Consider the following 25,361-nt stretch of genomic DNA (forward strand, 5'->3'; position numbering starts at 1 on the left):
TGGCTTTGCAGGTGTGTGGTCAGGACTAGAGAACAGTTATGTGAAGAGTCTACTCGTGCCCAGTATCGTGACTAATAAAGGAATGTTAGCTTGTTTTTTTAAACATTTTTTATTTTTATTTTTTTTGCAAATGATATAAACTCTGAGGCTAATTAGCCGGGGAGTCTGGGCAAAGTACTGTTTTTCTGTAAGTTTCAGGTTTTTCCCTGAGAAAGTGGAGCTGATTGTAGTCAGTTTGCCAACCTCTAGAATTGTGGTATGGGTTGGTCAGATTATTTCACTTTCTTCTTTTTTTGTTTTTAAATTTTTTGTTTGTTTTTTATTTATTTTTGAGACAGAGAGAGACAGAGCATGAGTGGGGGAGGGGCAGAGAGAGAGGAAGATACAGAATCTGAAACAGGCTCCAGGCTCTGAGCTGTCAGCACAGAACCCGATGCGGGGCTCAAACCCATGAACTGTGAGATCATGACCTAAGCTGAAGTCAGATGCCTAACCGACTGAGCCACCCAGGCACCCCTATTTCACTTTCTTTAATCACTTCCTATTACCCTCAATATAAATTTATCCTCCATGACACGATTGACAGAACTTGTATGATTGGACCCCTGCCCACATCTCTAGCTGCAACACGCCACAACTACCCATTTCCTACACTAGCAACACTAAATGGTGTGTCTACAGTTCCCTGAACACACCATGCTTTTCCTTATATCTGGGTGGGAAAACATGTAGTTCATACTCTACCCCACCTGCCCTAATGTCCTTATCTGGCAAACTCCTCTCCCTCCTCCAGACCTCAGCGTGGTGCCATTTCCTCAGCAAATTTTCTCTCACCCCCACCACCCTCACTAGACTGTGTTGGGCGCTCCTGACTCTTCAGGCTTTCCCTGTGCTCTTGTCATGTGTAATATTGAAAATACCTGTCTATGCATCTGTGTCTTCAAAAGGTAGTAGCCAGGCTCCGGGCCCAATATCTGGTACATAGTAGGTGCACAACCAAATGGATGAAAAAGTAAAGGAGAAGCCAGCAAGAAAATGGGTGTGGGATTACATAAAACTAGGCTTGCCATTAAGCATATTAGGGTGCCCTCAAAGAGGGGAAATTAAGTCTCGGTGCTTAAGGGCCAGGCACTGCCTGCCTAGGGTGGAAACTGACCAAGCAGCTGTGGGAGTGAAGAAGCCTCCTGAGATGTTCTTCATCTGGAAGGGTGAAGTGAAGGGGGGCAGCTAAGGAGGCGAGGAGGCAGAGGTGGAGCCTGTTGTCTAGACATCTGCTCTGTGCAAGCGGGAGCCACCCTTTGTACAGCTCTAGGGGTCACATGCATTGGCAACTGTAGTCTCCTGTGAATGCCGTCTCGCCTGTGTTGTTGAGGGACCAGACCTGGCCTTATTTGGTTTTGTTTAATTCTTTTATTTTTATTTATTTATTTATTTATTTATTTTAATGTTTGTTTATTTATGAGAGAGCACAAGCAGGGGAGGGGCAGAGAGAAGGGGACAGAGGATCTGAAGCAGACTCTGTGCTGACAGGCTGACAGCAACGAGCCCAACGTGGGGCTCGAGCTCACAAACACGAGATCATGACCTGAGCTGAAGTCCAATGCTCAAACGACTGAGCCACCCAGGCACCCCAATTCTTTTATTTATTTAATTTTTTACTTATGGCATCAACTGAGAGACAGAGAGAGAATGTGTGCTTACATGTACATGAACAGGGGATGGGCAGAAAGAAAGGGAGAGAGAATCCCAGGCAGTCTCCTCACTGTCAGTGCAGACTCCGACTCGGAGCTTGATCTTGATCTCCTGAAGCATGAGATCATGACCTGAACCAAAATCAAGAGTTGGAAGCTTAATCGACTGAGCCACCCAGATGCCTCTCATTTAATTCTTGCAATGACTCTAGGGGTTACATGGGAATCTCCCCATTACACAGACAGGAAAAGAGGCTCAGAGAAGCTATGTATCTGGCTTCAGACCTTACAGCTTACAAGCATGGGGGAAGGGACAACATTTGAACCCACGTTACCCTGGCTACAAAAACACTTACAAAGGTGCAGGTGGGGCTTCTGAAACTACCCAGAGATAAAGGGAGGCAGGGTCAGGCCTAGGAGTAAGGGACGGGGCAGTGTGAGACAGAAGACAAATCCACCAGAATCCCTCACTCCAAGGATGCCTGAGAGAGGGTGGCCTCCACCCCACTCGACACCAAACACCAGGGTGTTGCATCTGCATGAAGTATGAGGTGCTTCTCTGGACCTCATACAAAGATGTGCCATGGGCTCTTAGAGGCTCCCTTTCCCCGAATTCAGCACCCAAGGAAAGCCTGGTGAAAATGAACAAGGCCACACAGGATAAAGGCTCTATCCCCTTATCCTGTAGCTTCAGCAGATTCAAGCTTTTGCTCCAGCAGCCGGGAAGTACATTCTCATTGCCGCAGACCTCTTGCTAAGGACAGTACAGTCACAGAATGGCTGTTTTGAGTTCAGGCCCCTGAATCAGACGGACCTGGTTCCAATCTGCCACTTCCTAGCTGGGTGGCCCTGGGCAAGCATGTTTGCCTCTCCGAGCCTCTTCCATTTGCCAGTCAGTCTATTAATACCCACCTGCTGGGCTGTGGCGAGGATTAAACGCGATCATGTGGGTAATGGGCACAGGCTAAGTGCTCAATAACTGGTAGCTTAATAGTTAACCCCAGAGGAGCTACCACTGGGGATTCCCCATCATGGGGGGTCTTCTGCGTGAGGCAGAGAGGAGTTCTGAGCACACTTGGCATCTCGATTCTCTCCCTGCATCCCTTGCAGTTCCTGAAGAACCACCAGAACCCTGGAGCTGTGCTGTTACTGCCTTTCCTTGTGTCCTGCATCAACCTGGCAGTGCCACGCCTCTACTCCATGTTCAGGCTGGTGGAGCGGTATGAGACACCGAGGCGTGAAGTCTACATCCTCCTCATCCGGTAGGTGTGTCTGCCACACCCACCACCTGCCTCCATTTCCCTAGAGGGAAGTGAGGTGGGAGCTCAAGTACCAAAGTTCTGTTTTCTAGAAAGGATTTCAAGAATAAAGTGTGTTTGTCTGGGGTGGGTTAATAAAATCCAAAATGCTCTCAGATGTACAATTAAGTACATCATAACCTTTTGCTCAGAGTAATGGCTTACCTTTCCCAATTGCTATTGGCCTGAGGATTTTCATGGTTTTTCTCAGTTATGAGATGTACAGATGTGCATGTTGTATACTGCAGAAGGGTGACTGGCTGGTGAGTTGTGTAGGGACTGGAATTCATCTGGTGTTTGCATTAGTTAAGCTGTGAGCCTTGTTAGCCATTGCCTCAGCTGGGAGAAAGAGGTACATTAAAAAAAATTTTTTTTTAATGTTTATTTATTTTTGAGAGAGAGACAAAGACAGAGCACCAGTGGGGAGGGGCAGAGGGAGAGAGAGACACACAGAATAGGAAGCAGGCTCCAGGCTCTGAGCTGTCAGCACAGAACCTGACACAGGGCTTGAACTCGTGAACTGCAAGATCATGACCTGAGCTGAAGTTAGACGCTTAACCGACTGAGCCACCCACGTGCCCCAAAAGGTGCATCTTTGTCATTCAGACACACACATAGAGGAAGAGGGAGTGCTTTTGGCAATTCGTTGACTGGGAGAGGGTAACTTTTTGTGCTAGAGGTGACCCCAAGGTTTCAATAAAGCATAAAATGACCCAAATTTTGTCCTTCTTGCTCCTTCCTGGCTAGTTCCCTGGCCAGTTCCTGGTTATGGTGGTGTTTATGACAACAGATCTGTGCAATGCAGACTGAGTTTCTTTACTGATCAGTGCCAGAGCCCTTGCCTTCATGGCCTCAGAGATCTGCCTCCTGGCCAGCTGTCCAACCTCATTTGGAGAATTTGGATGGAGAGATAGTTAGCCATGTATGCTGGGTGGGCCATTCTGAACCAATCACTTTGCTCTCTGTATTTTTCTGATCACTAAAGAGGTTAACTGTCTTTTAATATACATCAACCCTTTGTACTGCTTCAACAAAATATTCAAAATCTTGTCTGCATGAGGAGAAAATGGGAAATCTCAGAAATACACAGTTCTTTTCTATCTGAGATGAGATATTTTTCAGCTTAGAAGAGTGTGTTTTCAAGTTTAACCCAGAGCTACGCTGCAATAAAGGTCTACTAACACGTTCATCCAGTAGACAGTGAGGGTCTACTGCAGGCTGGGCACTGGGCAAGAGATTGAGCATCTGGCACTAAAAAAGACAGATCTCGTCTCCTTCCCCTGTGGAACTTCAGAGTCTAACACAATGGTTCTCAACCTTCAGCATACATCAGAATTATCTGAAGGGGTTTCTTGATCCTGTCCCCAGGGTTTCTGATTCAGTAGGTCTAGGGTGAGGCCTGAAATGTTATCTTTCTAGCAAGTTTACAGACGAGGCTGATGTTGCTGGCTTGGAGGACACACTTTGAGAACCCCTGGTCTAGTGGCACACAGTTTGTGATGCACCAGAGCTGAAGCCCTATTAAAACCAGCAGGTACTGACTTTGGCAAAGTGACCAGGTTTAAGAGATGGTCCTCAGTTTCTGTCTTTGTCATGCCCCTCACAAGTGTGCCCTTGGACAAGTTGTTTCATTTCTGAGCTTCAGTTTCCTCATCAATAAGATAGACATAAAAATACTATCTACCTGATGACAGAATTGTAGAGATTAAGAATGGCAAAGTGTAAAGATTAAGGTGATTCAGTGAAATTCTTAGCACAGTGTAGTGTCCAGGTCAGCACCCAATCAAAAGTTTGTACATTTACTATTATTACAATGAGAAGTGAAATTGGATAGTTTGGAGATGCACTGAAAGAGGGTATACCAGTTGAAATATCAGTTAGGTTATGCTGCAGTAACAAACATCCCCTATCACCCTAATCTCAGTGGCTTGGAACACAAAGATTTCGTTCTTGCTCATACTGTGTGTCCATGGTGGCTGGCAGGTGGTTTCAGTCATGTCATTCGTGCAGGGATCCAGGCTGAGAGCTGCAACCATCTCCAATGTTTCTGATGGCCATTCCAGAGGGAAAACAGTGAGTTCCAGGGAGTCTCACTGGCATTTCAGTGCCCCAGCCTTGAGTGACACACATCAGTTCTGCTAACAAATCGCTAGCCAGAACTAGCCATAATGGCCCCAGTCAAACCACACAGGAGCAGAAATTTTAGTCCTACCATGTGACTAAAAGGAATTATTAGCAAACAGTCTAATGTCTGTCATGGAAGATAATGATAGTTGTTTTCTCTTCTGTTATTTAGAAACATCTTTCTGAAAATATCAATCATTGGAATTCTTTGCTACTATTGGCTCAACGTTGTGGCCCAGGCTGGTGAAGAGGTGAGATTTCTGAGCTGTTTTGCCTTGAGTTAGTTTCTTAACCTTTGAATACCAGGGAGGAAGTGAGTTTCTGTTTTTCAGAGTTTCTACTCATGATCTTAGAGTGGAAATCTTGTTATTCTTCCTTCCTTCATTCCTTCCTTCCTTCCTTCCTTCCTTCCTTCCTTCCTTCCTTCCTTCCTTCCATCCATCCATCCATCCATCCATCCATCCATCCATCCATCTATCCATCTATCCATCTATCCATCCATCCACTCATCCTGCCCATCCATCCATCCCATTCGTCCACTCATCCTGCCCGCCCATCCATCCATCCGTCCATCCATCCATCCATCCACTCATCCTGCCCATCCATCCATCCATCCATCCTTGAGCTGTGTACTCAAACCATCACTCTCCTTGTTCAACCAAATCTAAAAGCTAAAAGTCCATCAGCTCATTGCACTGACTTTCTGCGGAGGTAATTGACACCAGTTTCATGAACTGACTAATTCAGCCTTCCAGTTTATGCCAGCCTGCTAAACCTGTAGCCCACTTTCTTAGTCAAGCAGATATTAATGGGTTTTCATAAGGTTAATAAGCCAAGAGTGAAGGCATGGATGCCTTCTGCTAACCCTGGCTGATAAATGGGATCTAGAAGGCATAGGATGGGAATGAAAAGTTTTAAGATGAGAGATAGTGAGAAGGGAAAGTTTGGGGTACATGTGAAGGTCAAGCCTTAATGGGGGAAGACATCACAGAAAGGGAATAAACACCCTTGAAAACAAAATCAACAAACTAATGGTGCGTTTCTGCCCAGAGTGGGCCCTGCTTTTCTGGACGTACAAGGACACAGTCAAACTGGCCACCAACCATGTCCTAATGAGTGCAGGGTGCCAGGAACAGATGGCCACTGAGCAGACGCAACAGCTTCTTCCCACATCCTGATTCTTGTTTACCTTCCAGTGTTGGGAAACTCTCATTGGCCAGGAAATCTACCGACTCCTTCTGATGGATTTTGTGTTCTCTTTAGCTGATTCCTTCCTGGGGGAATTCCTGAGGAGGTAAATATTTATCAGCCTTGAGTCATTAGTACCTGATGTTGGAACCAGAGCCAGAGTCTTGGCTGGGCAGGAAGTATGGGTATCCTTTATACTTAATATAGTTAGTATATAAGCGTCCCTTATATACTTAAAGTATGCACTGTTACAAGTCTGCCTGTTGCTCTTGGGAGGTTGCTTTCTTCTTCTGAATTAACCAAAATTTCACTTAGTTCTGATAGTCCTGTTTCCAAGTTCATTCGGTTCAGCTAACCCTTTACAAACTTCTCTTGAGAAAAAAGAAATTACTGGATGTGAAACCCAGAAAGTGAAAGTCTTTGAGAGCTTTCCACCATAGATCATTTTAATTCTAGTGTATATTGTTCCAGATGTTTCTGTGCACATACTGCTTTGTGTGTGGGACTGTATTATATAATTTCAAAGATAAAAATTGGGTCACGTTGAAAATCATTGTGGAATTCGTTCTTATTAATCTTACCACGATTCTATGGCATCTTTCCAGGATGGTACCTATAGATTTATCTCATGAGCCATTTAATTGAATTTGATTCATGTGCTAATTGTTATTTTAGACACGAGGTATACAGAATTGAGGCAGTGTTATCATTGGCCCATATATAGTCCTCTTCTATTGATTTATTCACTTATTTGTTAATAATATGATGAGCATCTCATTCCTTACAGACACGTACATATTTCTGTGAGCTGCCCCGGTGTTAAGATGGCATAACACAATAATGGTCCTTTCCTCAGTGGGTAGGTTGTGTGCCCCATTTCCACACTCATTCTGCCCAAACTCACTTTTATTACAGCCTCTGTCCAAGATCCAGACGTAAAGGTTAGGAGGTTTTTTGTTTTGTTTTTGTGTTTTTGATGGCATTTTTTTATTAGCATCCTCTCTGTATGAAGAATTCAAAGTGGCCCCGAGTTTCCTCGGGATAAATGGAGATCTTGGTTTCCTCATATGGATTTAGAAATTAGGGAAACACTATTAATCCGATAGCAGTAACCAAACATGGAAAAATTTTCAGTTTATTGGGGTTTGGAGGTGCTAAGTTACCTTGTCCCTGAAAAAAAGGATTAACAAGCAAAGAATGAGAATAGGTAGGATAATATTAATAATGGTCTCAAATAATGTCTATTGTTAACTTATAATTCACTGTCTATTTAAATAATATGGGGGATAACTTAAATACTGGTCTCTAGAATTTAAAAAAATTTCTTTTATGTTTTATTTATTTCTGAGAGAGAGAGACAGCGTGAGCAGGGGAGGGTTAGAGAGAGAGGGAGACACAGAATCTGAAATAGGCTCCAGGCTCTGAGCTGTCAGCCCAGGGCCCGACGTGGGACTCAAACCCATGAACCGTGAGATCATGACCTGAGCTGAAGTCAGACGCTTAACTGACTGAGCTACCCAGGCGCCCCTAGAATTTTTTTAAAAATCTTTATTTTGAGAAAGAGAGAGAGAGCACATGTGCAAGTGGGGAAGGGGCAGGGAGAGAGGGAGAGAGAGAATCCCAAGCAGGCTCCGCACTGTCAGCACAGACCCCAACACCAGACTCTTACTCACGAACTGTGAGATCACCACTTAAGCTGAAATCAAGAGTTGAATGCTCAACAAACTGAGGCTCCTGGGCACCCCTGAAATATTTTAAAACCACTTCAGCATCTCTATTTGAATGTATTGTGTTAGTTTTCCCTCAATTCCTTCAATTCTTTCTTCAAAAATACACTTATACTTGGAACTTTTCAAAACTTTGCAAGAACTTATGACTTTATTCCAAACTGATGATGCTCTATTTTGTTGATTATGGGGAATATTTTGAAGGAGAAGGTTGATGGCTTGGGTACTAAACTTAGTGATGTTTTCACAGACTCATTGGAATGCAGTTTCCAACGAGCCTTGGTTTACAGGAGTTTGACATCGCCAGGAATGTCCTAGAACTGATCTATGCACAAACTCTGGTGTGGTAAGTTTTGAGAATCTTCAGACTGACTCAGAAATATTTTATAAGTGGGGATATTGTGGCTGTTTGTTACCCTTACGAGCACCTTTTAAAAACTGTAGTAGGAAGAGGGGGCGCCTGGGTGGCTCAGTCGGTTGGGTGTCTGACTTCAGCTCAGGTCATGTTCTCATGGTTCATGAGTTCAAGCCCTGCGTCAGGCTCTGTGCTGACAGCTCAGAGCCTGGAGCCTGCTTCCAATTCTGTGTCTCCCTCTCTCTCTGCTCCTCACCTGCTCACACTCTGTCTCTCTCTCTGTCTCAAAAATAAATAAACATTAAAAAAAATTTTTTTAATTGTGGTAGGAGCAAGTCTAATATTGTATTTATCATCTTAACCATTTCTAAATGTACAGTTCAATAGTGTTGAATATGTTCACATAGCTGTGCCACAGATCTCCAGAACTCTTTTCATCTTGCAAAACTGAAACTCCATACCCATTAAACAAGAACTTCCCATTTTACCCTCTTCCAGTCCCAGGCAACCAGCATTCTATTTTCTGTGTTTAGGAGTTTGACTGCTCTAGATACTTTATGTAAGTGGAATCATACAGAATTTGTCTTTTTGTGACTGGCTTATTTCACTTAGCATAATGTTCTTCAGGTTCAAATGTATTGTAGCATTTATCAGCAATTCCTTCCTTTTTAAGGTTGAATAATATTCTACTGTATGGATATACTACATGGTTATCCATTCACCCATGGGTGGACATTTGGGTTGCTTCTCCCTGTCGCTTATTGTGAATCATGCTGCTATGATTCTGGGTGTGCAAATATCTCTCTGAGACCCTGCTTTCAATTCTTTTTTTTTTTTCATGTTTATTTTTTAGAGAGGGAAACAGAGGCAGAGTGCTAGTGGGAGCAGGGTAGAGAGAAGGGGAGACACAGAATCCAAACCCGATGTGGGGCTCAAACTTGTAAACCACGAGATCATGACCCGAGCCAAAGTCAGACGCTTAACCAATTAAGCCGCCCGGGTGCCCCCTCAGTTCTTTTGGACATATACCCAGGAGTCGAATTGCTGAATCATACTTATGAGCACTCTTAAGTTTTTTGTTTTTTAATAAATGATGTGCAGAAATCAGCTGATGTAATAACAATACGGCTCCATTTATTGAGTGCTTACCTTGGCCAGGTTTCTGAGCCCTAGAAACCAAGCCCTCATTGTTGACCATTGATGAAGGTTCCAAAGGGAAATGTTAGCAGGGGGAAAAGTTACAATCAGATAGGGCCATTATTACTTCTGGGCCTTTACGGTTTGTGTTAATAAATTGTAAATAAGCACGATTGAAAAGACCTGTATCTTTTCCTTTCTCCATGGAAATTATAGATTTAATTCCCTTGTGGGTTTTAGGAGAATATTGCCTTTGATGATGAGCTTTAAGAGAAGATAACAGAGTGACAGGAAGGGAGTGTATGTTAGGGACAATGGTAAAGATGAGTTGAGGTAAGTGTTTTCCAAACTTGAGCCTTTTGCACACTAGCCTACCTGTTTTTTGGCTTATCTACATATCAATTGTACTAGTTTTTACTTAATATTATCTTTTATATAGTTTGCCTCTTTTTTTTTTTAACTTAAATACATTTTTATTTATTTATTTATTTTAATGTTTATTTTTGAGAGAGAAATGTAGAGATGAGAAGAGAGAGAGAGAGAGAGAGAGAGAGAATCCCAAGCAGGCTCTATGCTGTCAGCATGGAGCCCAGTGTGGGACTCAAACCCATAAACCTTGCGATCATGACCTGAGCTGAAACTGAGAGTCAGACACTTAACTGTCTGAGCCAGCCAGGTGTCCCTACATACATTTTTTTTTTTTTTTCCCTACATACATTTTTAAAGGACTCTTTGAGGCGCCTGGTTGCTCAGTTGGTAAAGCATCTGACTTCGGCTCAGGTCATGATCTCGCCATTCCCGAACTGGAGCTCCGCATCAGGCTCTGTGCTGACAGCTCAGAGCTTGGAGCCTGCTTCAGATTCTGTGTCTCCTTCTTTCTCTGCCCCTCCCCTGTTCATGCTGTTCCTCTCTCTCTCAAAAATAAACGCTAAAAAAAAAAATATTTTTTTAAAGGACTCTTTAATTTACAACCAGAAATGGATAATCAGCATCATTGGAGAGAAACGGCAAGTAACTTAAAAAATAAAACAAAACTGGGGCACCTGGCTGGCTCAGTTGGTAGAGCATCTGACTCTTGATCTCTCTTAATCTTGGAGTCGTGATTTTGAGCCCCATCTTGGGTGTAGAGATTACTTCAAGAAAAATGTTGGTCACTTTAAAAAAATACAATAAGGGGTATCTGGTTGGCTCAGTGGGTTGAGCCCGTGACTCTTGGTTTCAGCTCAGGTCATGATCTCACTGTTCTGTGGTTCTGACCCCCAAGTTGGGCTTTTGGCTCATAGCATCTCTGGAGCCTGCTTGGGATTCTCTCTCTTTCCCTGTCTCTCTCTGTCCCTCCCCCACTCACGCTGTCTCTGTGTCTCTCAAAATAAATAAATAAACTTAAAAAAATTAGAAAAATAAAAAATAAAATAAAATAAAACCAAGCCAATCACCAACAGTCATTAAATTCTAACTGGATGCTCCTGTCTGCCAAGGCTCTCAGTTTAAAGCTTACTGCCCCCCTCCCACCTTTCTTTTGGGAAAAAGGGAGGTTGGCAAGTATTAGGGCCACCAAAGTGAGATTTTCTTCTCTCAACACTCAGCAGCATTGGGGAAGATTGAGAGGGAATGCCCTTCCCATTTCTAACTCAGTGCAGTTTAATGCCTGTCCTCGCAGGACCTCAGACCTTCCTGAATGCCGTGTAGGAAGGAGGGGACATATCCCACATCTGGACACCTAGGTTAGGGCTTGCTGAAGGCCATTTGGTGGTGTGTGGGTGGTGCTTTCTGCAAAATGTCTTTTCCAAAGCTGGGAAGGGAGCTGCTGAGGATGCCGGGTGTGGTGGGAAGTTCCCGGTCGGCAGTGAGAGAGCACGGCTCCCTCTGAATTAGTGCTAGGGATGCCCTGACAAACGCCACAGACTGGGTGGCTTAGATGAAGAAGTTTATTTTCTCACAGTTATGGAGACTACAGGTCCAAGATCAAGGTGTTCGTAGTTGGTTTCTTCCAGACCTCTGTCCTCGGCCTGTGGGATGGCACCTTCTCCAGCCTCTTCACATGGTCCCTCTGTGTGTACCTGTCTAATCTCTTCTTTTAAGGATACCAGTTAGATTGCATTAGGTTCCACCCTAGGGACCTTCTTTTACCTTAATTACCTCTTTAAAGGCGCCTTCTCTAAATAGTCACATTCCAAGGTACTAGGGGGTTAGTATTTCAACATATGCATTCTGGAGAAGCACAGTTCAGCCCGGAACACTCTCTTTCCCTTCCCACCACACCCATACCTGCCCTCATCCCCCCCACCCCCAACTCTCATTCTTCATGTCTCCTGTGACTTTTGACACTCATCCTTTCTCCCTCATAGGATTGGAACCTTCTTCTGCCCTCTGCTGCCCTTTATCCAAATGATTACTCTTTTCATCATGTTTTACGTCAAAAACGTGAGTCAGCCTGAAGGTGGAGCTAGTTAGCTTCTCTCAGTCTTATGTGGCCCAGTGGCGGTTGGAACTGAGTGGGGGCTGGTGGGGAGTGGTCCCGGGAAAGGTTATCAGGAAGCCAGTGCCTGGCTGGGGTCCCTCCAGCCTGCCCCTCTGGCCACAGATGGGAGCTGGCTGCTTCTCTCTTTTCAGATCAGCCTGATGATGAATTTCCAGCCTCCAAGCAAAGCCTGGCGAGCCTCACAGATGATGACCTTCTTCATCTTCTTGCTCTTTTTCCCATCCTTCACTGGGGTCCTGTGCACCCTGTCCATCACCATCTGGAGGTAGGAAACTGCGGCTTTGTGGTAAGGTCTTAGAGATGTGGTGGGTGAGTGTTTTAAAGTGTAGGTTTTGCGACTCCTGGGTGGTTAAGTCGGTAGAGCATCAGACTCTTGATCTCAGGGTTATGAGTTCAAGCCCCACGTTGGGTGTATAGCCTACTTTAAAGTAAATAAATAAAATGTAGGGTTTTTTTTTTTATTTATTTTTATTTATTTTTTTAATGTTTATTTATTTTTGAGAGAGAGACAGCACAAACAGGGGAGGGGCAAAGAGAGAGGGGGACACAAAATCTGAAACCGGCTCCAGGCTCTGAGCTGTCAGCAGAGAGCCTGATGTGGGGCTTGAACTCACAAACCATGAGATCATGACCTGAGCCAAAGTCGAACGCTTAACTGATGGAGCCACCCAGTCCCCCCTATAGGTTTTATTATTATTAAGGCTTGGTGAGGCCAACAGATCAGGAGATGAATCTCATTGGAACGATGGTTTGTTATATACTCAGATCCCAGTAGAAGTGGGGGTGGGAGTGGGGATGCACACCATAGGGAGCCACATGAGGAAATTCCAGGATTGGTCAGGACACAGAGAGAGTAAGGAGAAAATGTGGGCAAGAGCCTTTATTGTGGTTTTCCTGGGAAGGAAAGGGTGAGAGGATAGGCAGGTTTACGATTGGCTTGTTTGAACAATTTCAGTGGGTTTGAGCTATATAGGGGCTGTCTGGATTTATCTGGTTACCTGGCCCTGTGGGGGGCAGGGCAGGGGGAGACTGATCCTGAGTGTGAAAGCCTGATGGAGGAGGTGGTAGGTGGGATGTGGGCTCTGGATTGGTTGGTTTGCATGTGAAAGACATACTAAGTAGGGTAGCTCCTGGGAGGGGCCCTCTGTCCAGGGTCTGTAAGGTCCCAGATGTCAAACATCAGAGTAAGAAGACATGCTTAGTGCAGTATTTACCCCAAGTCTCCTTGGTAACCAGCAGACACAACAACCCAAGCAGGGAACATGTTTCGGTTTGGTCACCACCCATCAGGTGATGCTAGGATTTCCTCACTTCCTGGAGGCTAGCAGTCTCCCAGCATGGGGATTGAACTTCCACTAAATGAACCACAATGACATGTCTGGGCTGGTTCCCTTCTAGCTCTCCAACCTCACCCCTCTTTGGCTCTATCTTCCTTCATCCTCATGACTCTTGCTCCGTTCCTGGCACCCTGTGAGCCTCTCCCAACACAAGGCGGAGTCCTGTATGTATGTCCCCACTCCCTCTGCCTGGTGGCCTTCTGTCCTCTGCTCTGAATCTCAGCTCAGAAGTCATCCTCAAGATCTAACCTTCATGACCATGCTTGCCTACTGTCTTTTCCACTTGTCTGTCTCGGGGCAGTTTCTTTTCTTCATTCCATTGTTCACAGTCAGAAATGCCTTCACTTGAAGGCATTAATTATTAGCTCATTAGTTGTCCATTTTTCTTACTAAAATATAAACCCAGGAGGACAGAGACCATGTCTGTCTTGTTTGCTATGGAATCCCCAGGGTTTAGTATCTAGCATAGCACCTAGAACAGGTGAAATAAACTTTTATAGGAAGAAAGAAAGGAAAGAAAGAAAGAAAGAAAGAAAGAAAGAAAGAAAGAAAGAAAGGAAGGAAGGAAGGAAGGAAGGAAGGAAGGAAGGAAGGAAGGAAGGAAGGAAGGAAGGAAAAANAGAAAGAAAGAAAGAAAGAAAGAAAGAAAGAAAGGAAGGAAGGAAGGAAGGAAGGAAGGAAGGAAGGAAGGAAGGAAGGAAGGAAGGAAGGAAAAAGGAAGAAAGAAAGAAAAAAGGAAGAAAGGGGGAAAAAAAGAGTTGATTTTTTTAAGTTTATTTATTTTGATAGAGAGAGAGCAAGTGGGGGAAGGGCAGAGAGAGAGAGAGAGAGAATCCCAGGCAGACTGTCAGTACAGAGCCTGATGTGGGACTCGAACTCATGAACCATAACATCATGACCTGAGTCAAAGTTGGACGCTTAACCAGCGACTCAGGCACCCCAGGAGTTGATTTTTAGGATGCAGATGGAAGTGGAACCATCAGGAACTCAAGTGGGTTCAGGGCTGACTACTCTGTTTTATGGTGTTTTTGCTTCTCTCTTTTTTCTCTCTTCCTAATCAGTTCCTAGCTCCCCTCTAGTTTCTGCTAATTCATAACATCTGACTACACATGGCCATCATTGCCACAACCTCAGCTTCCATAGATTGCAGGGTCCCTTCTTCATGTCTTAGTTCAAGTTCCCAAGAAAAAGAATCTGATCACCCAGTTCATTTCTTCAAGCTGGGATACCACAGAGTTTACTGCCGCCCTTTGGATTGGCTCCCATTAGCTCAGGTGATAGAACCCCGTCTGGGAGCTGATCCTCGGAGTGGCGGTCACATGTACAAAACCTACCTGCTGAGGCCGTGAGGGAGAGGGCTTCCTTGGGAGGGAGGGTAAGAGTACAGCAGGCAGACATTGCTGGTTTCGGGTCCAGACTCCAGAAAGGACGGTCTGATTCTAGAACAAGCTATACCTGAGATTTGTGCTACGGATGTTTTTCTGTCCCTCGTTTTACCAGATTGAAACCTTCAGCTGATTGTGGCCCGTTTCGAGGTCTGCCCTTCTTCATTCACTCCATCTACAGTTGGATTGATATCCTGAGTAAAAGGCCCAGCTACCTGTGGGTTGTTTGGATCTACCGGAACCTCATCGGGAGCGTGCACTTCTTTTTCATCCTCACACTCATTGTGTTGTAAGTGGAGCGCTTTGGGAAACTGGTGGGGGAGAACATGTCGTTAACAGGCTGTGAGGATAGTCTGGGGACTGCTTGCCAGGAAAACAAAGGGCTACGGTGTGGCTCAGTGGCCTGGATGCTCCTGACTTTGCCCTTGAATTTTTAAAAAAGTCACTCACTATCATCTTGTCTCAGGTTTTTTTGTTTTTGTTTTTTGTGAGGGTTTTTTTTTTTTTTGCCTGTTTTACGAAGAAAGCAATACCTGCTGTGTCCCCTGTTAAGAAACAACATGAAAACAAAATGAAAATTTGGATTTGAGAATGCTTAGGAAAATTATGTGTGTGATTCTTTCTGAGATTGTCATTATGTTCAAATGGGTCGGGCATTGTTCATATGCAGGATAGCAGTCTTCCATTTTCAAATAAAAACAATTGATTTCTGGTCTTGCCACTACCAGGGGTGGGTGCCAGATATCAGGAGGGGACTCCATGGTACTCTTTGGCTTTCTGTCTTTTACTCCTCTACACCTTAAAAGATGCCGGAGTCATATATGTGACTCTAATTTTAATGAGCTATGTGAATTGCTACATCAAGAATTTAAAGCATTCAGGGGCGCCCGGGTGGCTTAGTCGGTTAAGCGTCCGGCTTTCACTCAGGTCATGATCTCGCGGTTCGTGGGTTCGAGCCCCGCGTCGGGCTCGGTGCTGACTGCCAGCTCAGAGCCTGGAGCCTCTTTCAGAGTCTGTGACTCCCTCTCTCTCTGACCCTCCCCTGCTCATGCTGTCTGTCTCTCTCTCTCTCTCCTAAAAATAAATAAAAACATTAAAAAAAAAATTAAAAAAAAAAAAAGAATTTAAAGCATTCAGATCTACAGGTTTCACAATGGGGTGGAAATGTGGTTCTTGGTAAGCTCAGCTTCAAGTTGGATGTGCTGGGTATACTGCAACAGGAATGGAAATTACCATTCACTTTTCTTTTTTTTCTTTTTTTAAAATGTTTATTTTTGAGGGAGAGAGTATGGTGGGGGAGGGGCAGAGAGAGGAAGACACAGATCAGAAGCAGGCTCCAGGTTGTCAGCACAGAGCCCATCAGGGGGCTCAAACTCAGGAGTTGCAAGATCATGACCCGAGCTGAAGTTGGATGCTTAACCAAATGAGCCATCTAGGCCCCCTACCACTGACTTTTCTAGGTGGACATAATCATGAGTTGACGATCCATGTACCATGGACAACACCGGGTTCAGAAACAGTGGTTATTACCATCACTGCAAAGGATTACATTTTGAAACTTAAAGATGGGGTATAGTAGTCTCCATGCCCAACACGGGGCTTGAACTTAAGATCCTGAGATCAAGATGTGAGCTGACATCAAGAGTCAGAGGCTTGACTGACTGAGCCACCCAGGTGCCCCTAAATCATCCTATATTATTTTATTTTTATTTTTAAAATTTTTAAAAAATGTTTTATTTATTTCTGAGAGAGAGAGACAGTGTGAGCAGGAGAGGGTCAGAGAGAGAGGGAGACACAGAATCTGAAATAGGCTCCAGGGTCTGAGCTAGCTGTCAGCACAGAGCCTGATGCGGGGCTTGAGCCCATGAACCATGAGATCATGACCTGAGCTGAAGTCAGACGCTTAACTGACTGAGCCATCCAGGTGCCCCTAAAATCATCCTATTTTAAAAAGATACTTTGAGTTACATATTAACCCACTGGGCTCATCTTTTTTTCCTTTTATGAAGTTTTTGATTCCAAGCCTTTTTTATCCAATTTAACTGATGTAGTTTCTGGAAGTGAGTATATTCCATATGAGAATTTATGTCATATTCATTCTGTATTCCTTTTTAAAAAAATTTTTTAAATGTTTTTATTTATTTGTGTGTGAGAGAGAGAGATAGCAGGGGAGGGTCAGAGAGAGAGGGAGACACAAAATCTGAAGCAGGCTCCAGGCTCCGAGCTAGCTGTCAGCACAGAGCCCGAAGCAGGGCTCAAACCCATGAACTGCGAGATCATGACCTGAGCTGAAGTCGGACGCTTAATTAACTGAGCCACCCAGGCACCCCTCATTCTGTATTCCTATGAGAATTTATTTTGTAAACTTAAATACATGGGAGATTGATTTAGAAGTCTGTGATATAGTTATATTACAACAAAGTTTTATTTTACATTTATATTTGGTAATACTTGAATGCTTCTTAATCATCATCTGTTCCTGGAATTTAATTTTTGAAAACAAGTCTGGACTTGATTATACCACCAATGGAGTGCTCCATATTAAAAGAGAGAAAAACTAGGGGCGCCCGGGTGGCTCAGTCGTTTTAATGTCTGGCTTCTGATTTCAGCTCTGGCTTCTGATTTCAGCTCATGTCATGATCCCAGGGTTGTGGGATGGGACTCGCGTTGGGCTCGGCGCTGACAGTGTAGAGCCTGCTTGGGATTCTCTCTTCCTCTCTCTCTGCCCCTTCTCTGCTCTCATGTTCTCTCTCAAAATAAATAAACATTAAAAAAAGAAAAAAATTAAAACAAAACAATCAATTTGTGACTTCTTGTGAAAAAAGAGATCTGCTCGGCCTGGGTTCCTTTTCCTGCATGAATAGTTCATTGACGAATGTCAGGCCCTCTCTAGAAGCCTGGCCCTGGTGGCATTGGCGATTGCTAAGTTCTCACAGAGAGAACACAGCTCAGAAGCACACACTAGTGGAATCAGTTGATATTGCTTATGGAGCAACTTTTCGGTTTTACAGATGGAAGTGGTGAGACAGAGATGGGCTGACTTGCACAGACAGGCTCCAGGCTGCACAGCCTGTGAGTGACAGAGGGGCTGGAACCTGGGTCTCCTCGCTCCCGGCCGTGCCCTCCCTTCCCTATGCTGGGTTGTCACTGGCCTATTTAAAATGCTGAGCTCACCTGGTGCCTTGTTCCATCAAACTTCTAATTCACTGGGGAGTTTGTTGGCAACTCGGAATCTCAGGCCCTACCCCAGACCTACAGAATCCCAGAACCTGCATGTTGACAGACTCCCAGGAAATTTATATCAAATTGCAGTTTGAATGGCACTGTCCAGATTCACAAACTCTGGCTGCACATGAGAATCATGTATACTTTTAAAAAATACTGTTGGGACACTTGAGTGGCTTAGTCGGTTGAGCATCTGACTCTTGATGTTGGCTCAGGTCATGATCTCATGGTTTGTGGGTTAGAGCCCTACGATGGGCTCTGCGCTGACAGCTCAGAGCCTGGTCGAGATTCTCTCTCTGCCTCTCTCTCTCTCTGCCCCTCCCCCAAGCTCTCTCTCTCTCAAAATAAATAAACATAAAAAAAAAAAATACTGTTGTCTGGCTCCATGCCCAGAGGTGCTCAGTTAATCTGAGGAGAGGCCATGAAATGAGTCTTTCTTCCTTCTTTCACGTGATGTCACGTGCTGCCAGGTTACTCAGATGTATTGAGCCTGTGATTCATCCAGACACAAGTTTTCAGGAAAACTATTGGGAGAAAATCCACTTGCAAGAGAATATCTCAGTTCCTTTCAGACCAGTTGGAATTTGGGGCCTACAAAATATCGGCAAAAGTGTTTGTCATTTTTTCTTTTCTTCTCTTCCAGAATCATCACCTACCTTTACTGGCAGATCACAGAGGGAAGGAAGGTTATGATCCGATTGCTCCATGAACAGATTATCAATGTGAGTCCTGTTAGCACCTGTTACTCTCCTCCCACTTTTCTTTTTTCTTTCTTTTTTTTTTTTTAATTTTTAATGTTTTATTTATTTCTGAGAGAGAGACAGCGTGAGCAGGGGAGGTTCAGGGAGAGAAGGAGACACAGAATCTGAAGCAGGCTCCAGGCTCCGAGCTGGCTGTCAGCACAGAGCCCCACGTGGGGCTCGAACCCATGAATCTTGAGATCATGACCTGAGCCAAAGTCGGACGCTTAACCGACTGAGCCACCCAGGCGCCCCTACTCCCACTTTTCTGAAAACAATTTAAAATGCACACTTGCAGATATACTCCCAAATAGAATAGTACAATGAACTTACACCTGCCCACCACCCAGCACCAACTACCATCAACATTTGTATACTCTTGGGGGCACCTGGGTGGCTCGGTCGGTTGAGAGTCTGACTTGGTTTCAGTTCAGGTCATGATCTCAGTTTGAGAGATCGAGCCCCTAGTTGGGCTTGGAGCTGACAGCACAGAGCCTGCTTGGGATTCTCTCTCTCCCTCTCTCTCTGCCCCTATACTGTCGGTCCCTCTTTAGAAGCCTGGCTCTGATGGTGTTGGCCATTGCTAAGTCCTCAAAGCACAGCTCAGAAGCACATTCTCTCTCTCTCTCTCTCTTTCTCAAAAATAAATAAACAAGCTTAAGAATTTTTTGTATATTCTTATTTTATCTATACTAACCCATCACTGCAAATATCTGGATTATTTTAAAGCAAATCCTAGACTTTATATCATTTTATTTGTAAAAACTTCTATGTGCCTGAGAAATAGAGATTTTTAAAAACCATAACCATAATACCATCATCATGCCTAAAAGAAAAGTTGATAATTCCTTACTGTTATCTCACACCCAATCAAAGGTGAATTTTCCCCAACTGCCTCATGAAGTATCTTTTTATAGTTGGGTTGTTCAAATCAGGGTCTGAGAAAGTGCCACGTGTTGCATTTGGTCGATGTCTCTTGTTTCCTTTCATCTATAATTGTTCACCCCTCCCTTCTTCTTTTGCCATTTATTGTTGAAGAAACCAGGTCATTTGTCTTGTAATAGTTCTCACGTTCTGGATTTATTTGATTTGCAACCTTGTGATGGTGTTTAGTATGTTCTTTTTCTTTTATTTCCTGTACCCTGGTGATGAGATTTAAAAACCCAATTAAATACAATTCAGTGTTTTAGCCAGAACATTTCATAGATGACACTATGCACTTCTTACAGCATTGCCTTGAGACATAAAGTGTCTAGGTGTCTTTTTTTGAGTGATGTGAAAAGTGATCAGCGGGCTCATGCTTTGTTAGCCTGACCCCATCCATCAGAAGCCTCCCCATCCTCCTTTCATCTGATGGACTTTGCAGCCTTTGATGAGTACTGCCTAGAAGACCCACTGATTTCATTAGAGGTGACTAAACAGTGGTATTCTAATCCTATAATTTCTTCTGCATTTATTAGCTAGAATTCGTCTATGAAAAAAAAGAATTTTTGCTCATCAACTATTTGATTACCTTGAAGTACAGTTTATAAAGGAATGGTGAGATAAATGCATGATTTTTTTTCCTTCATTGACCAGTTTTTGAAATGATGAGTCAATACCCTAGTGTATTTATTTCCTAAGGCCCGCCATAGCAAATAACCACAAACTTGGTGGCTTAAAATGACAGAAATTTGTTATCTCACAGTCCTGGAGGCCAAAACTCCAAAATCAAGGTGTCAGCAGGGTTGGTACCTTTTGGAGCTCTGAGAATCTGTTCCACGCCTCTCCGAGCTTCTTCTGATGGCCACTGACTGACCTGGCTGTTTCTCACATTAGGACTTCTTAACTCCTGTTCCTGCCTCCATCTTCATAAATTCTTTTTCTCTGTGTACCTGTTTCTCCTTCTCTTCTAAGGACTTGTCATTGAATTTAGGGTTCATCCTCATTCAGAATGATCTCATCCCACAGTCTTTAATTACTTCTGCAAAGACCTTATTCCAAACAAGGCCATATTTTCAGGTACTGGGGGTTACGATAACTTGGACAAATATTTTTACAAGGGAGACACTATTCAACCCACTACACCTAGCAACCCTCAAATGTAGCCAGTGAGGACTTTTAAATTATCATTATGAAGTCACAGATTTAAGTATACTTTGACATCTTTCAATTATAATAATTTGTTTATGCTTAAATAGCCTCATTCTTTGCTCATGGAATTCCTTTTGAATTAGCTCCCAGGTTTTTTTGACATGACCGCAGAGGTCTTTGATAGCTACCTGCTCTCTGAAAGGACAAGATGTTCCAGGCTCTTCTTGTTTATTACCTGTCCCAGAACGTGAGTCAGTCATTTATTCACAGAGTCCCAGTGAGATGGCATTTAGAGACCACAGTCTGGGAATAGGGATGCTCATTGATACTGGGCTGTTTCTCTTTTCTTCTAAATGCCTAAGTAATTGTGGCATGAACACTGACTTCTAAGAACATGGAAAGAAGCAGGATTCCCCAGGGTTCTTTTGTTTTTTAAATGTTTATTTATTTATTTTGAAAGAGTGAAAGAGAGCATGTGCAAGTACATATGTGACTGAGCAGGAGAGGGCAGAGAGAGGAAGAGGGAGAGAGAGAATCCCAGGCAGCCTCCATGCCCAGTGCGGATGGAGCCTGATTTGGGGCTCAATCTCATGACCGTGAGATCATGACCTGAGCCAAAATAAAGAGTTCAGTGCTTAACCAACTGAGCCACCCAGGTGCCCAAGATTCCTCAGGGTTCTAGCTGCTTGAATCTTTGGGTTTCAGATAATTTGAGTTTGTCCTTTAGATGGTATGAGGAAAGGGCATGGATTAGTTATACTCCTTCCCCTGCCTGTCCCCAGAAGCATCACCTGTATTTTTCTGATGCAGCACTTTGAATGTTTTGGGCAAGTCTTATGAAGATCTTACCAGGGGAGGGATTTGATTCTAAATCCCTCTATTGTAGAAGCAGGACCAGGTAAACCAGAAGCATCACTGCAGGCCTGCATGCTTGGGAATCTTGTCAGGAGGACGGGCCGCAAAGACAGGGACATCGTCTCCAAAGGAACCCAGCATCCGGGGCTGGGAATAGGTGTAATCACCTATGTCAAAACCTGTTGGAGGGGCGCCTGGGTGGCTCAGTCGGTTAAGTGTCCAACTTCAGCTCAGGTCATGATCTCATGGCCCGTGGGTTCAAGCCCCGCGTCGGGCTCAGTGCTGACAGCTCAGAGCCTGGAGCCTGCTTCAGCTTCTGTGTCTCTTCCTCTCTCTGCACCTCCCCTGCTCATACTCTGTCTCTCTCTGTTTCTCAATAATAAATACAATGTTAAAAATTTTTTAAAAAACCTGTTGGATGCTTATTAAATATGCAAATTCCTATTACCCTGATCTCCTCCAAACAGTAATGGCAACAGATAACATTTGTTGAGCATTTACATGATGCCTGGCATGTGCTAAATAATGAACAAAAATTCTGATTTGATTTTTATTACTCTGGAGCATATGCATTCTTAATCCCTATTTTAAAATTAAGGATTCTAAGGTTTACAGAGTGAAGCGACCTGCCCAAGTCATAGGGCTAGCAAATGGTGGGATTTGAACTGGGTAACTCCAAAGTTTGTACTTTAAACTACATGCAGGTTTACCTCCCCAAGTAAAGATCTATTAGATAAATCCTGTCAGTTTGCATTTTTGCAGCTTCTCCAGATAGTTCTAATTGGCACTAAAATATGGAAACAGCTGCTACAGATCATCAATTCACAAACAGGTTGGCTATATCCAGGATGGCTAGTGGACTCGCTTTAAAAAATATATTTATTTTACTTTTGACAGAGAGAGAGAGAGGAGACAAGCAGGGGAGGGACAGGGAGAGAGAGGGAGACACAGAATGTGAAGCAGGCTCCAGGCTCTGAGCTGTCAGCACAGAGCCTGATGCAGGGCTCGAACCTGCAAACAGTGAGATCATGACCTGAGCTGAAGTGCTTAACCAACTGAGCCATCCAGGAGCCCCTAGCAGAGCTGTTTAAAATGCCATTTCCCAAGGACAGCTCTTCTTTGCAGAATTCTGGTGAATAAAAATAGAAAGATTGAAGGAAATAGAAAATTATTATGAAGCAAATACCACAGCAATAATTGTTGGATGCTAAATAATAATAATAACTAATTGCTAAAATCAGTGATTGAAAGGTGAAGGAGAAACAAGCGCATGAGAAATGGGATTGATCTAGACTGGACAGACCATCAGTGGTGCTTGCTAGCCCACTTCGACACGGGTGGGATATACCACCCTCTAGTCTGTAATAGATTCACGAGGAAGTGAGTCACACTCCTGGGGAAGACATACCCCTTTCCTTTGTTCCTCTTCCCAATTTGGGAAGTATTTATCTGGGTCTACTCCATTAACACTGGTAACTTTGCCAAGTGAAATATGTTTACTCTTCCTCGCTGCAGAGCTATAAGCTTTGACATTCTTAGTGGGAAGACAGGGCCAGCCTAGGCATCGCTGGGTGTCCAGACAGGGTATGCTGAGAAGGGGCTACTATATCCCATTTGTCCTGGGCCTTCAGACAGTGGCATGTAAGTTTCTTCTAGCTGCAGGATAGAGAAGGCTGCTTCTCCAGCCTGCAAGAATTGCTTTAGAGGAGAATGTTACAATTCAGGAAGGCTATGGGTTAATTTGGCTTTGCTGTGAAACGTTTCTACTCTTTCATCAAGAGAAAACATGGCGGCAGTCTCTAACCTGTGTCTGGGACCCTACCTGCCTTCTTTCCATCATTTGCTCGTACCAACCTCCATGTTTTTGTTCTTGTTTTTGTTTTCCTTCTTGGCAGGAGGGCAAAGATAAAATGTTCCTGATAGAAAAGTTGACCAAGCTACAGGATATGGAGAAGAGAGCAAACACCAGCTCGTTCACAGTGGAAGGGAGGGACGTAGAGGTGAGAGTGAAGGTCGCCCTGGGATCCTTGTGACACAGACTTGTCTCCTTGGGAAAAATACATCAGGAAACTAGAATGACATAGTTTTCTATGTCTTCACTTTCTATGTTTAAACATTTTTGTATTTTTTATTTAAAAAATAATACTCATTCATTCAACCTATCCTGGTGAAGGCCCTCACAGAGTTTGCATGTGTCTTTTCTAGAATCCAGTCATACAGAAGTATATCCTATCGAGAAGGAAAATGCCCTGAGATCTCACCCCACTGTGTTAATGATTCAGTGTATATTCTTCCAGATCTTTCCCCTAGGCATTCATGAATATACATCCACCTACTAATGTTTTTGTTTATTAGAAAAGTGGGGCTTTATTATACACACAGTATCATACTCCCGTCCCTCATCACTTAGTAGTATATTTCGGACATTGTTTCAGTTTGTACATATTTGGACATTTGGGTTGTTTTCAGGTTTTTTTTTTTTAATACTAAAAACAGTGTGCAGTGAAATATTTTTGTTTTAATTATTTTTATGTATTTTTGCCAAAGGGCATGCACATAATGATTAATAGATATTGCCATATCATGCTCTTACAAAGATTTTACCATTTTTATTCCTGTTCTAATTCCAGAGCCCTTGCTGGCATCCTTGGTGTCTTGGAAAATATGAATAAACAGTAAATCTTTTTTAAAAAAATTATTTGAGAGAGAGAGCACATGAGCGGGGGAGAGGGGCAGAGAGAGAGAGAAAGAAAAAAAATGTTAAGCAGGCTCCACACTCAGCATGGAGTCTGATGTGGGACTTGATCCCATGACCCCAGGATTATGACCTGAGCTAAAAGTCAAGCGCCAGATGCTCGACCAACTGAGCCACCCAGGCACTCCACCTGTAAACCCATCTTAATTCAAATGCCACTGATTTGAGAAGTTAGGACCTTGTCAGAAGAGACTGCCAGATAGCTCATTATCTGTGCACATTGATACTGTCAGCACTATGTAGATATGGGATCTAAGGCCTGACTGTAAGTCCTATGCAGGCAGAGAGTCTAACTGTACCCTGACAGCCCCAGGTCCTGATATTACCTGGCATATAGTCAATGCTCAGTAAATGTCTGTGAATGGATGGATAAATTAATGGAATCACTGTCCCTAAAAGACCAAACCAAACCATTTTGCTGCGTCTATGGCTGAGTCTTGGTCTTCATCTGCATATCTTAATTTTAAAATGGTGGGGGCTCACAAATCCCACCAACGAGGCAACAGGAGCGAGTCTGTATTCTTTTCCGGTGATGAAGCCACTGCTTTTCTTCTCTTTCAGCAAACAAGCCCTTTGCATGTCAGGGAACATGATGCTGCTCATGGTGAGTAAAGGCATTGGCCCTGAAGGAGCCCTACCATAACCAAATAATGTATCTCAAGGTAGAGGGTCAGACCTGCTCATGTATCAGTTACTTGTTCAATGAAAAGAACCCACCCAAACTGGCTCCAGGAAAAATCCAAGAATAATTCTTGCTTTAGGGGTAGCCAGAAGCTGGGACTCACAATATATCACTGGAACCTGGTTTCTTTCTGTTCCATTCTTTCCATATTAGCTCCTTTCTTGAATAAGCTCTTCCTAACAATTGCAAGACACTTTTATCAGCCTCTTGTACCTTTTCAGGTTCAAGTCTAGTGGGAGGGAATGAGACATCCAGAATTCTCACTTTGTTTCATTGGATCCAACTGGGTGACATGAGCATCCATGAA

The 25,361-nt window shown here is 43.7% G+C and overlaps 1 protein-coding gene across 2 annotated transcripts in view; it reads left to right on the forward strand.

The window, feature by feature from the left end:
* The window catches only part of TMC5 (transmembrane channel like 5), a 50,640-nt gene that overhangs the window by 24,355 nt on the left and 924 nt on the right, over positions 1-25,361 (forward strand). For both annotated transcript variants that reach the window (XM_039255872.1, XM_039255873.1), the window contains 10 exons: positions 2,802-2,953; positions 5,286-5,364; positions 6,310-6,407; positions 8,279-8,374; positions 11,869-11,944; positions 12,134-12,267; positions 14,840-15,013; positions 18,593-18,671; positions 23,513-23,617; positions 24,934-24,976. In XM_039255872.1, coding sequence (XP_039111803.1) covers positions 2,802-2,953; positions 5,286-5,364; positions 6,310-6,407; positions 8,279-8,374; positions 11,869-11,944; positions 12,134-12,267; positions 14,840-15,013; positions 18,593-18,671; positions 23,513-23,617; positions 24,934-24,976 — 1,036 coding nt within the window. The remainder of the gene's footprint in view (positions 1-2,801; positions 2,954-5,285; positions 5,365-6,309; positions 6,408-8,278; positions 8,375-11,868; positions 11,945-12,133; positions 12,268-14,839; positions 15,014-18,592; positions 18,672-23,512; positions 23,618-24,933; positions 24,977-25,361) is intronic.

The sequence above is a fragment of the Hyaena hyaena genome, unplaced genomic scaffold (assembly GCF_003009895.1).
Source record: "Hyaena hyaena isolate Hyena2069 unplaced genomic scaffold, ASM300989v1 scaffold_550, whole genome shotgun sequence".
NCBI classification, from domain to species: Eukaryota; Metazoa; Chordata; class Mammalia; order Carnivora; family Hyaenidae; genus Hyaena; species Hyaena hyaena.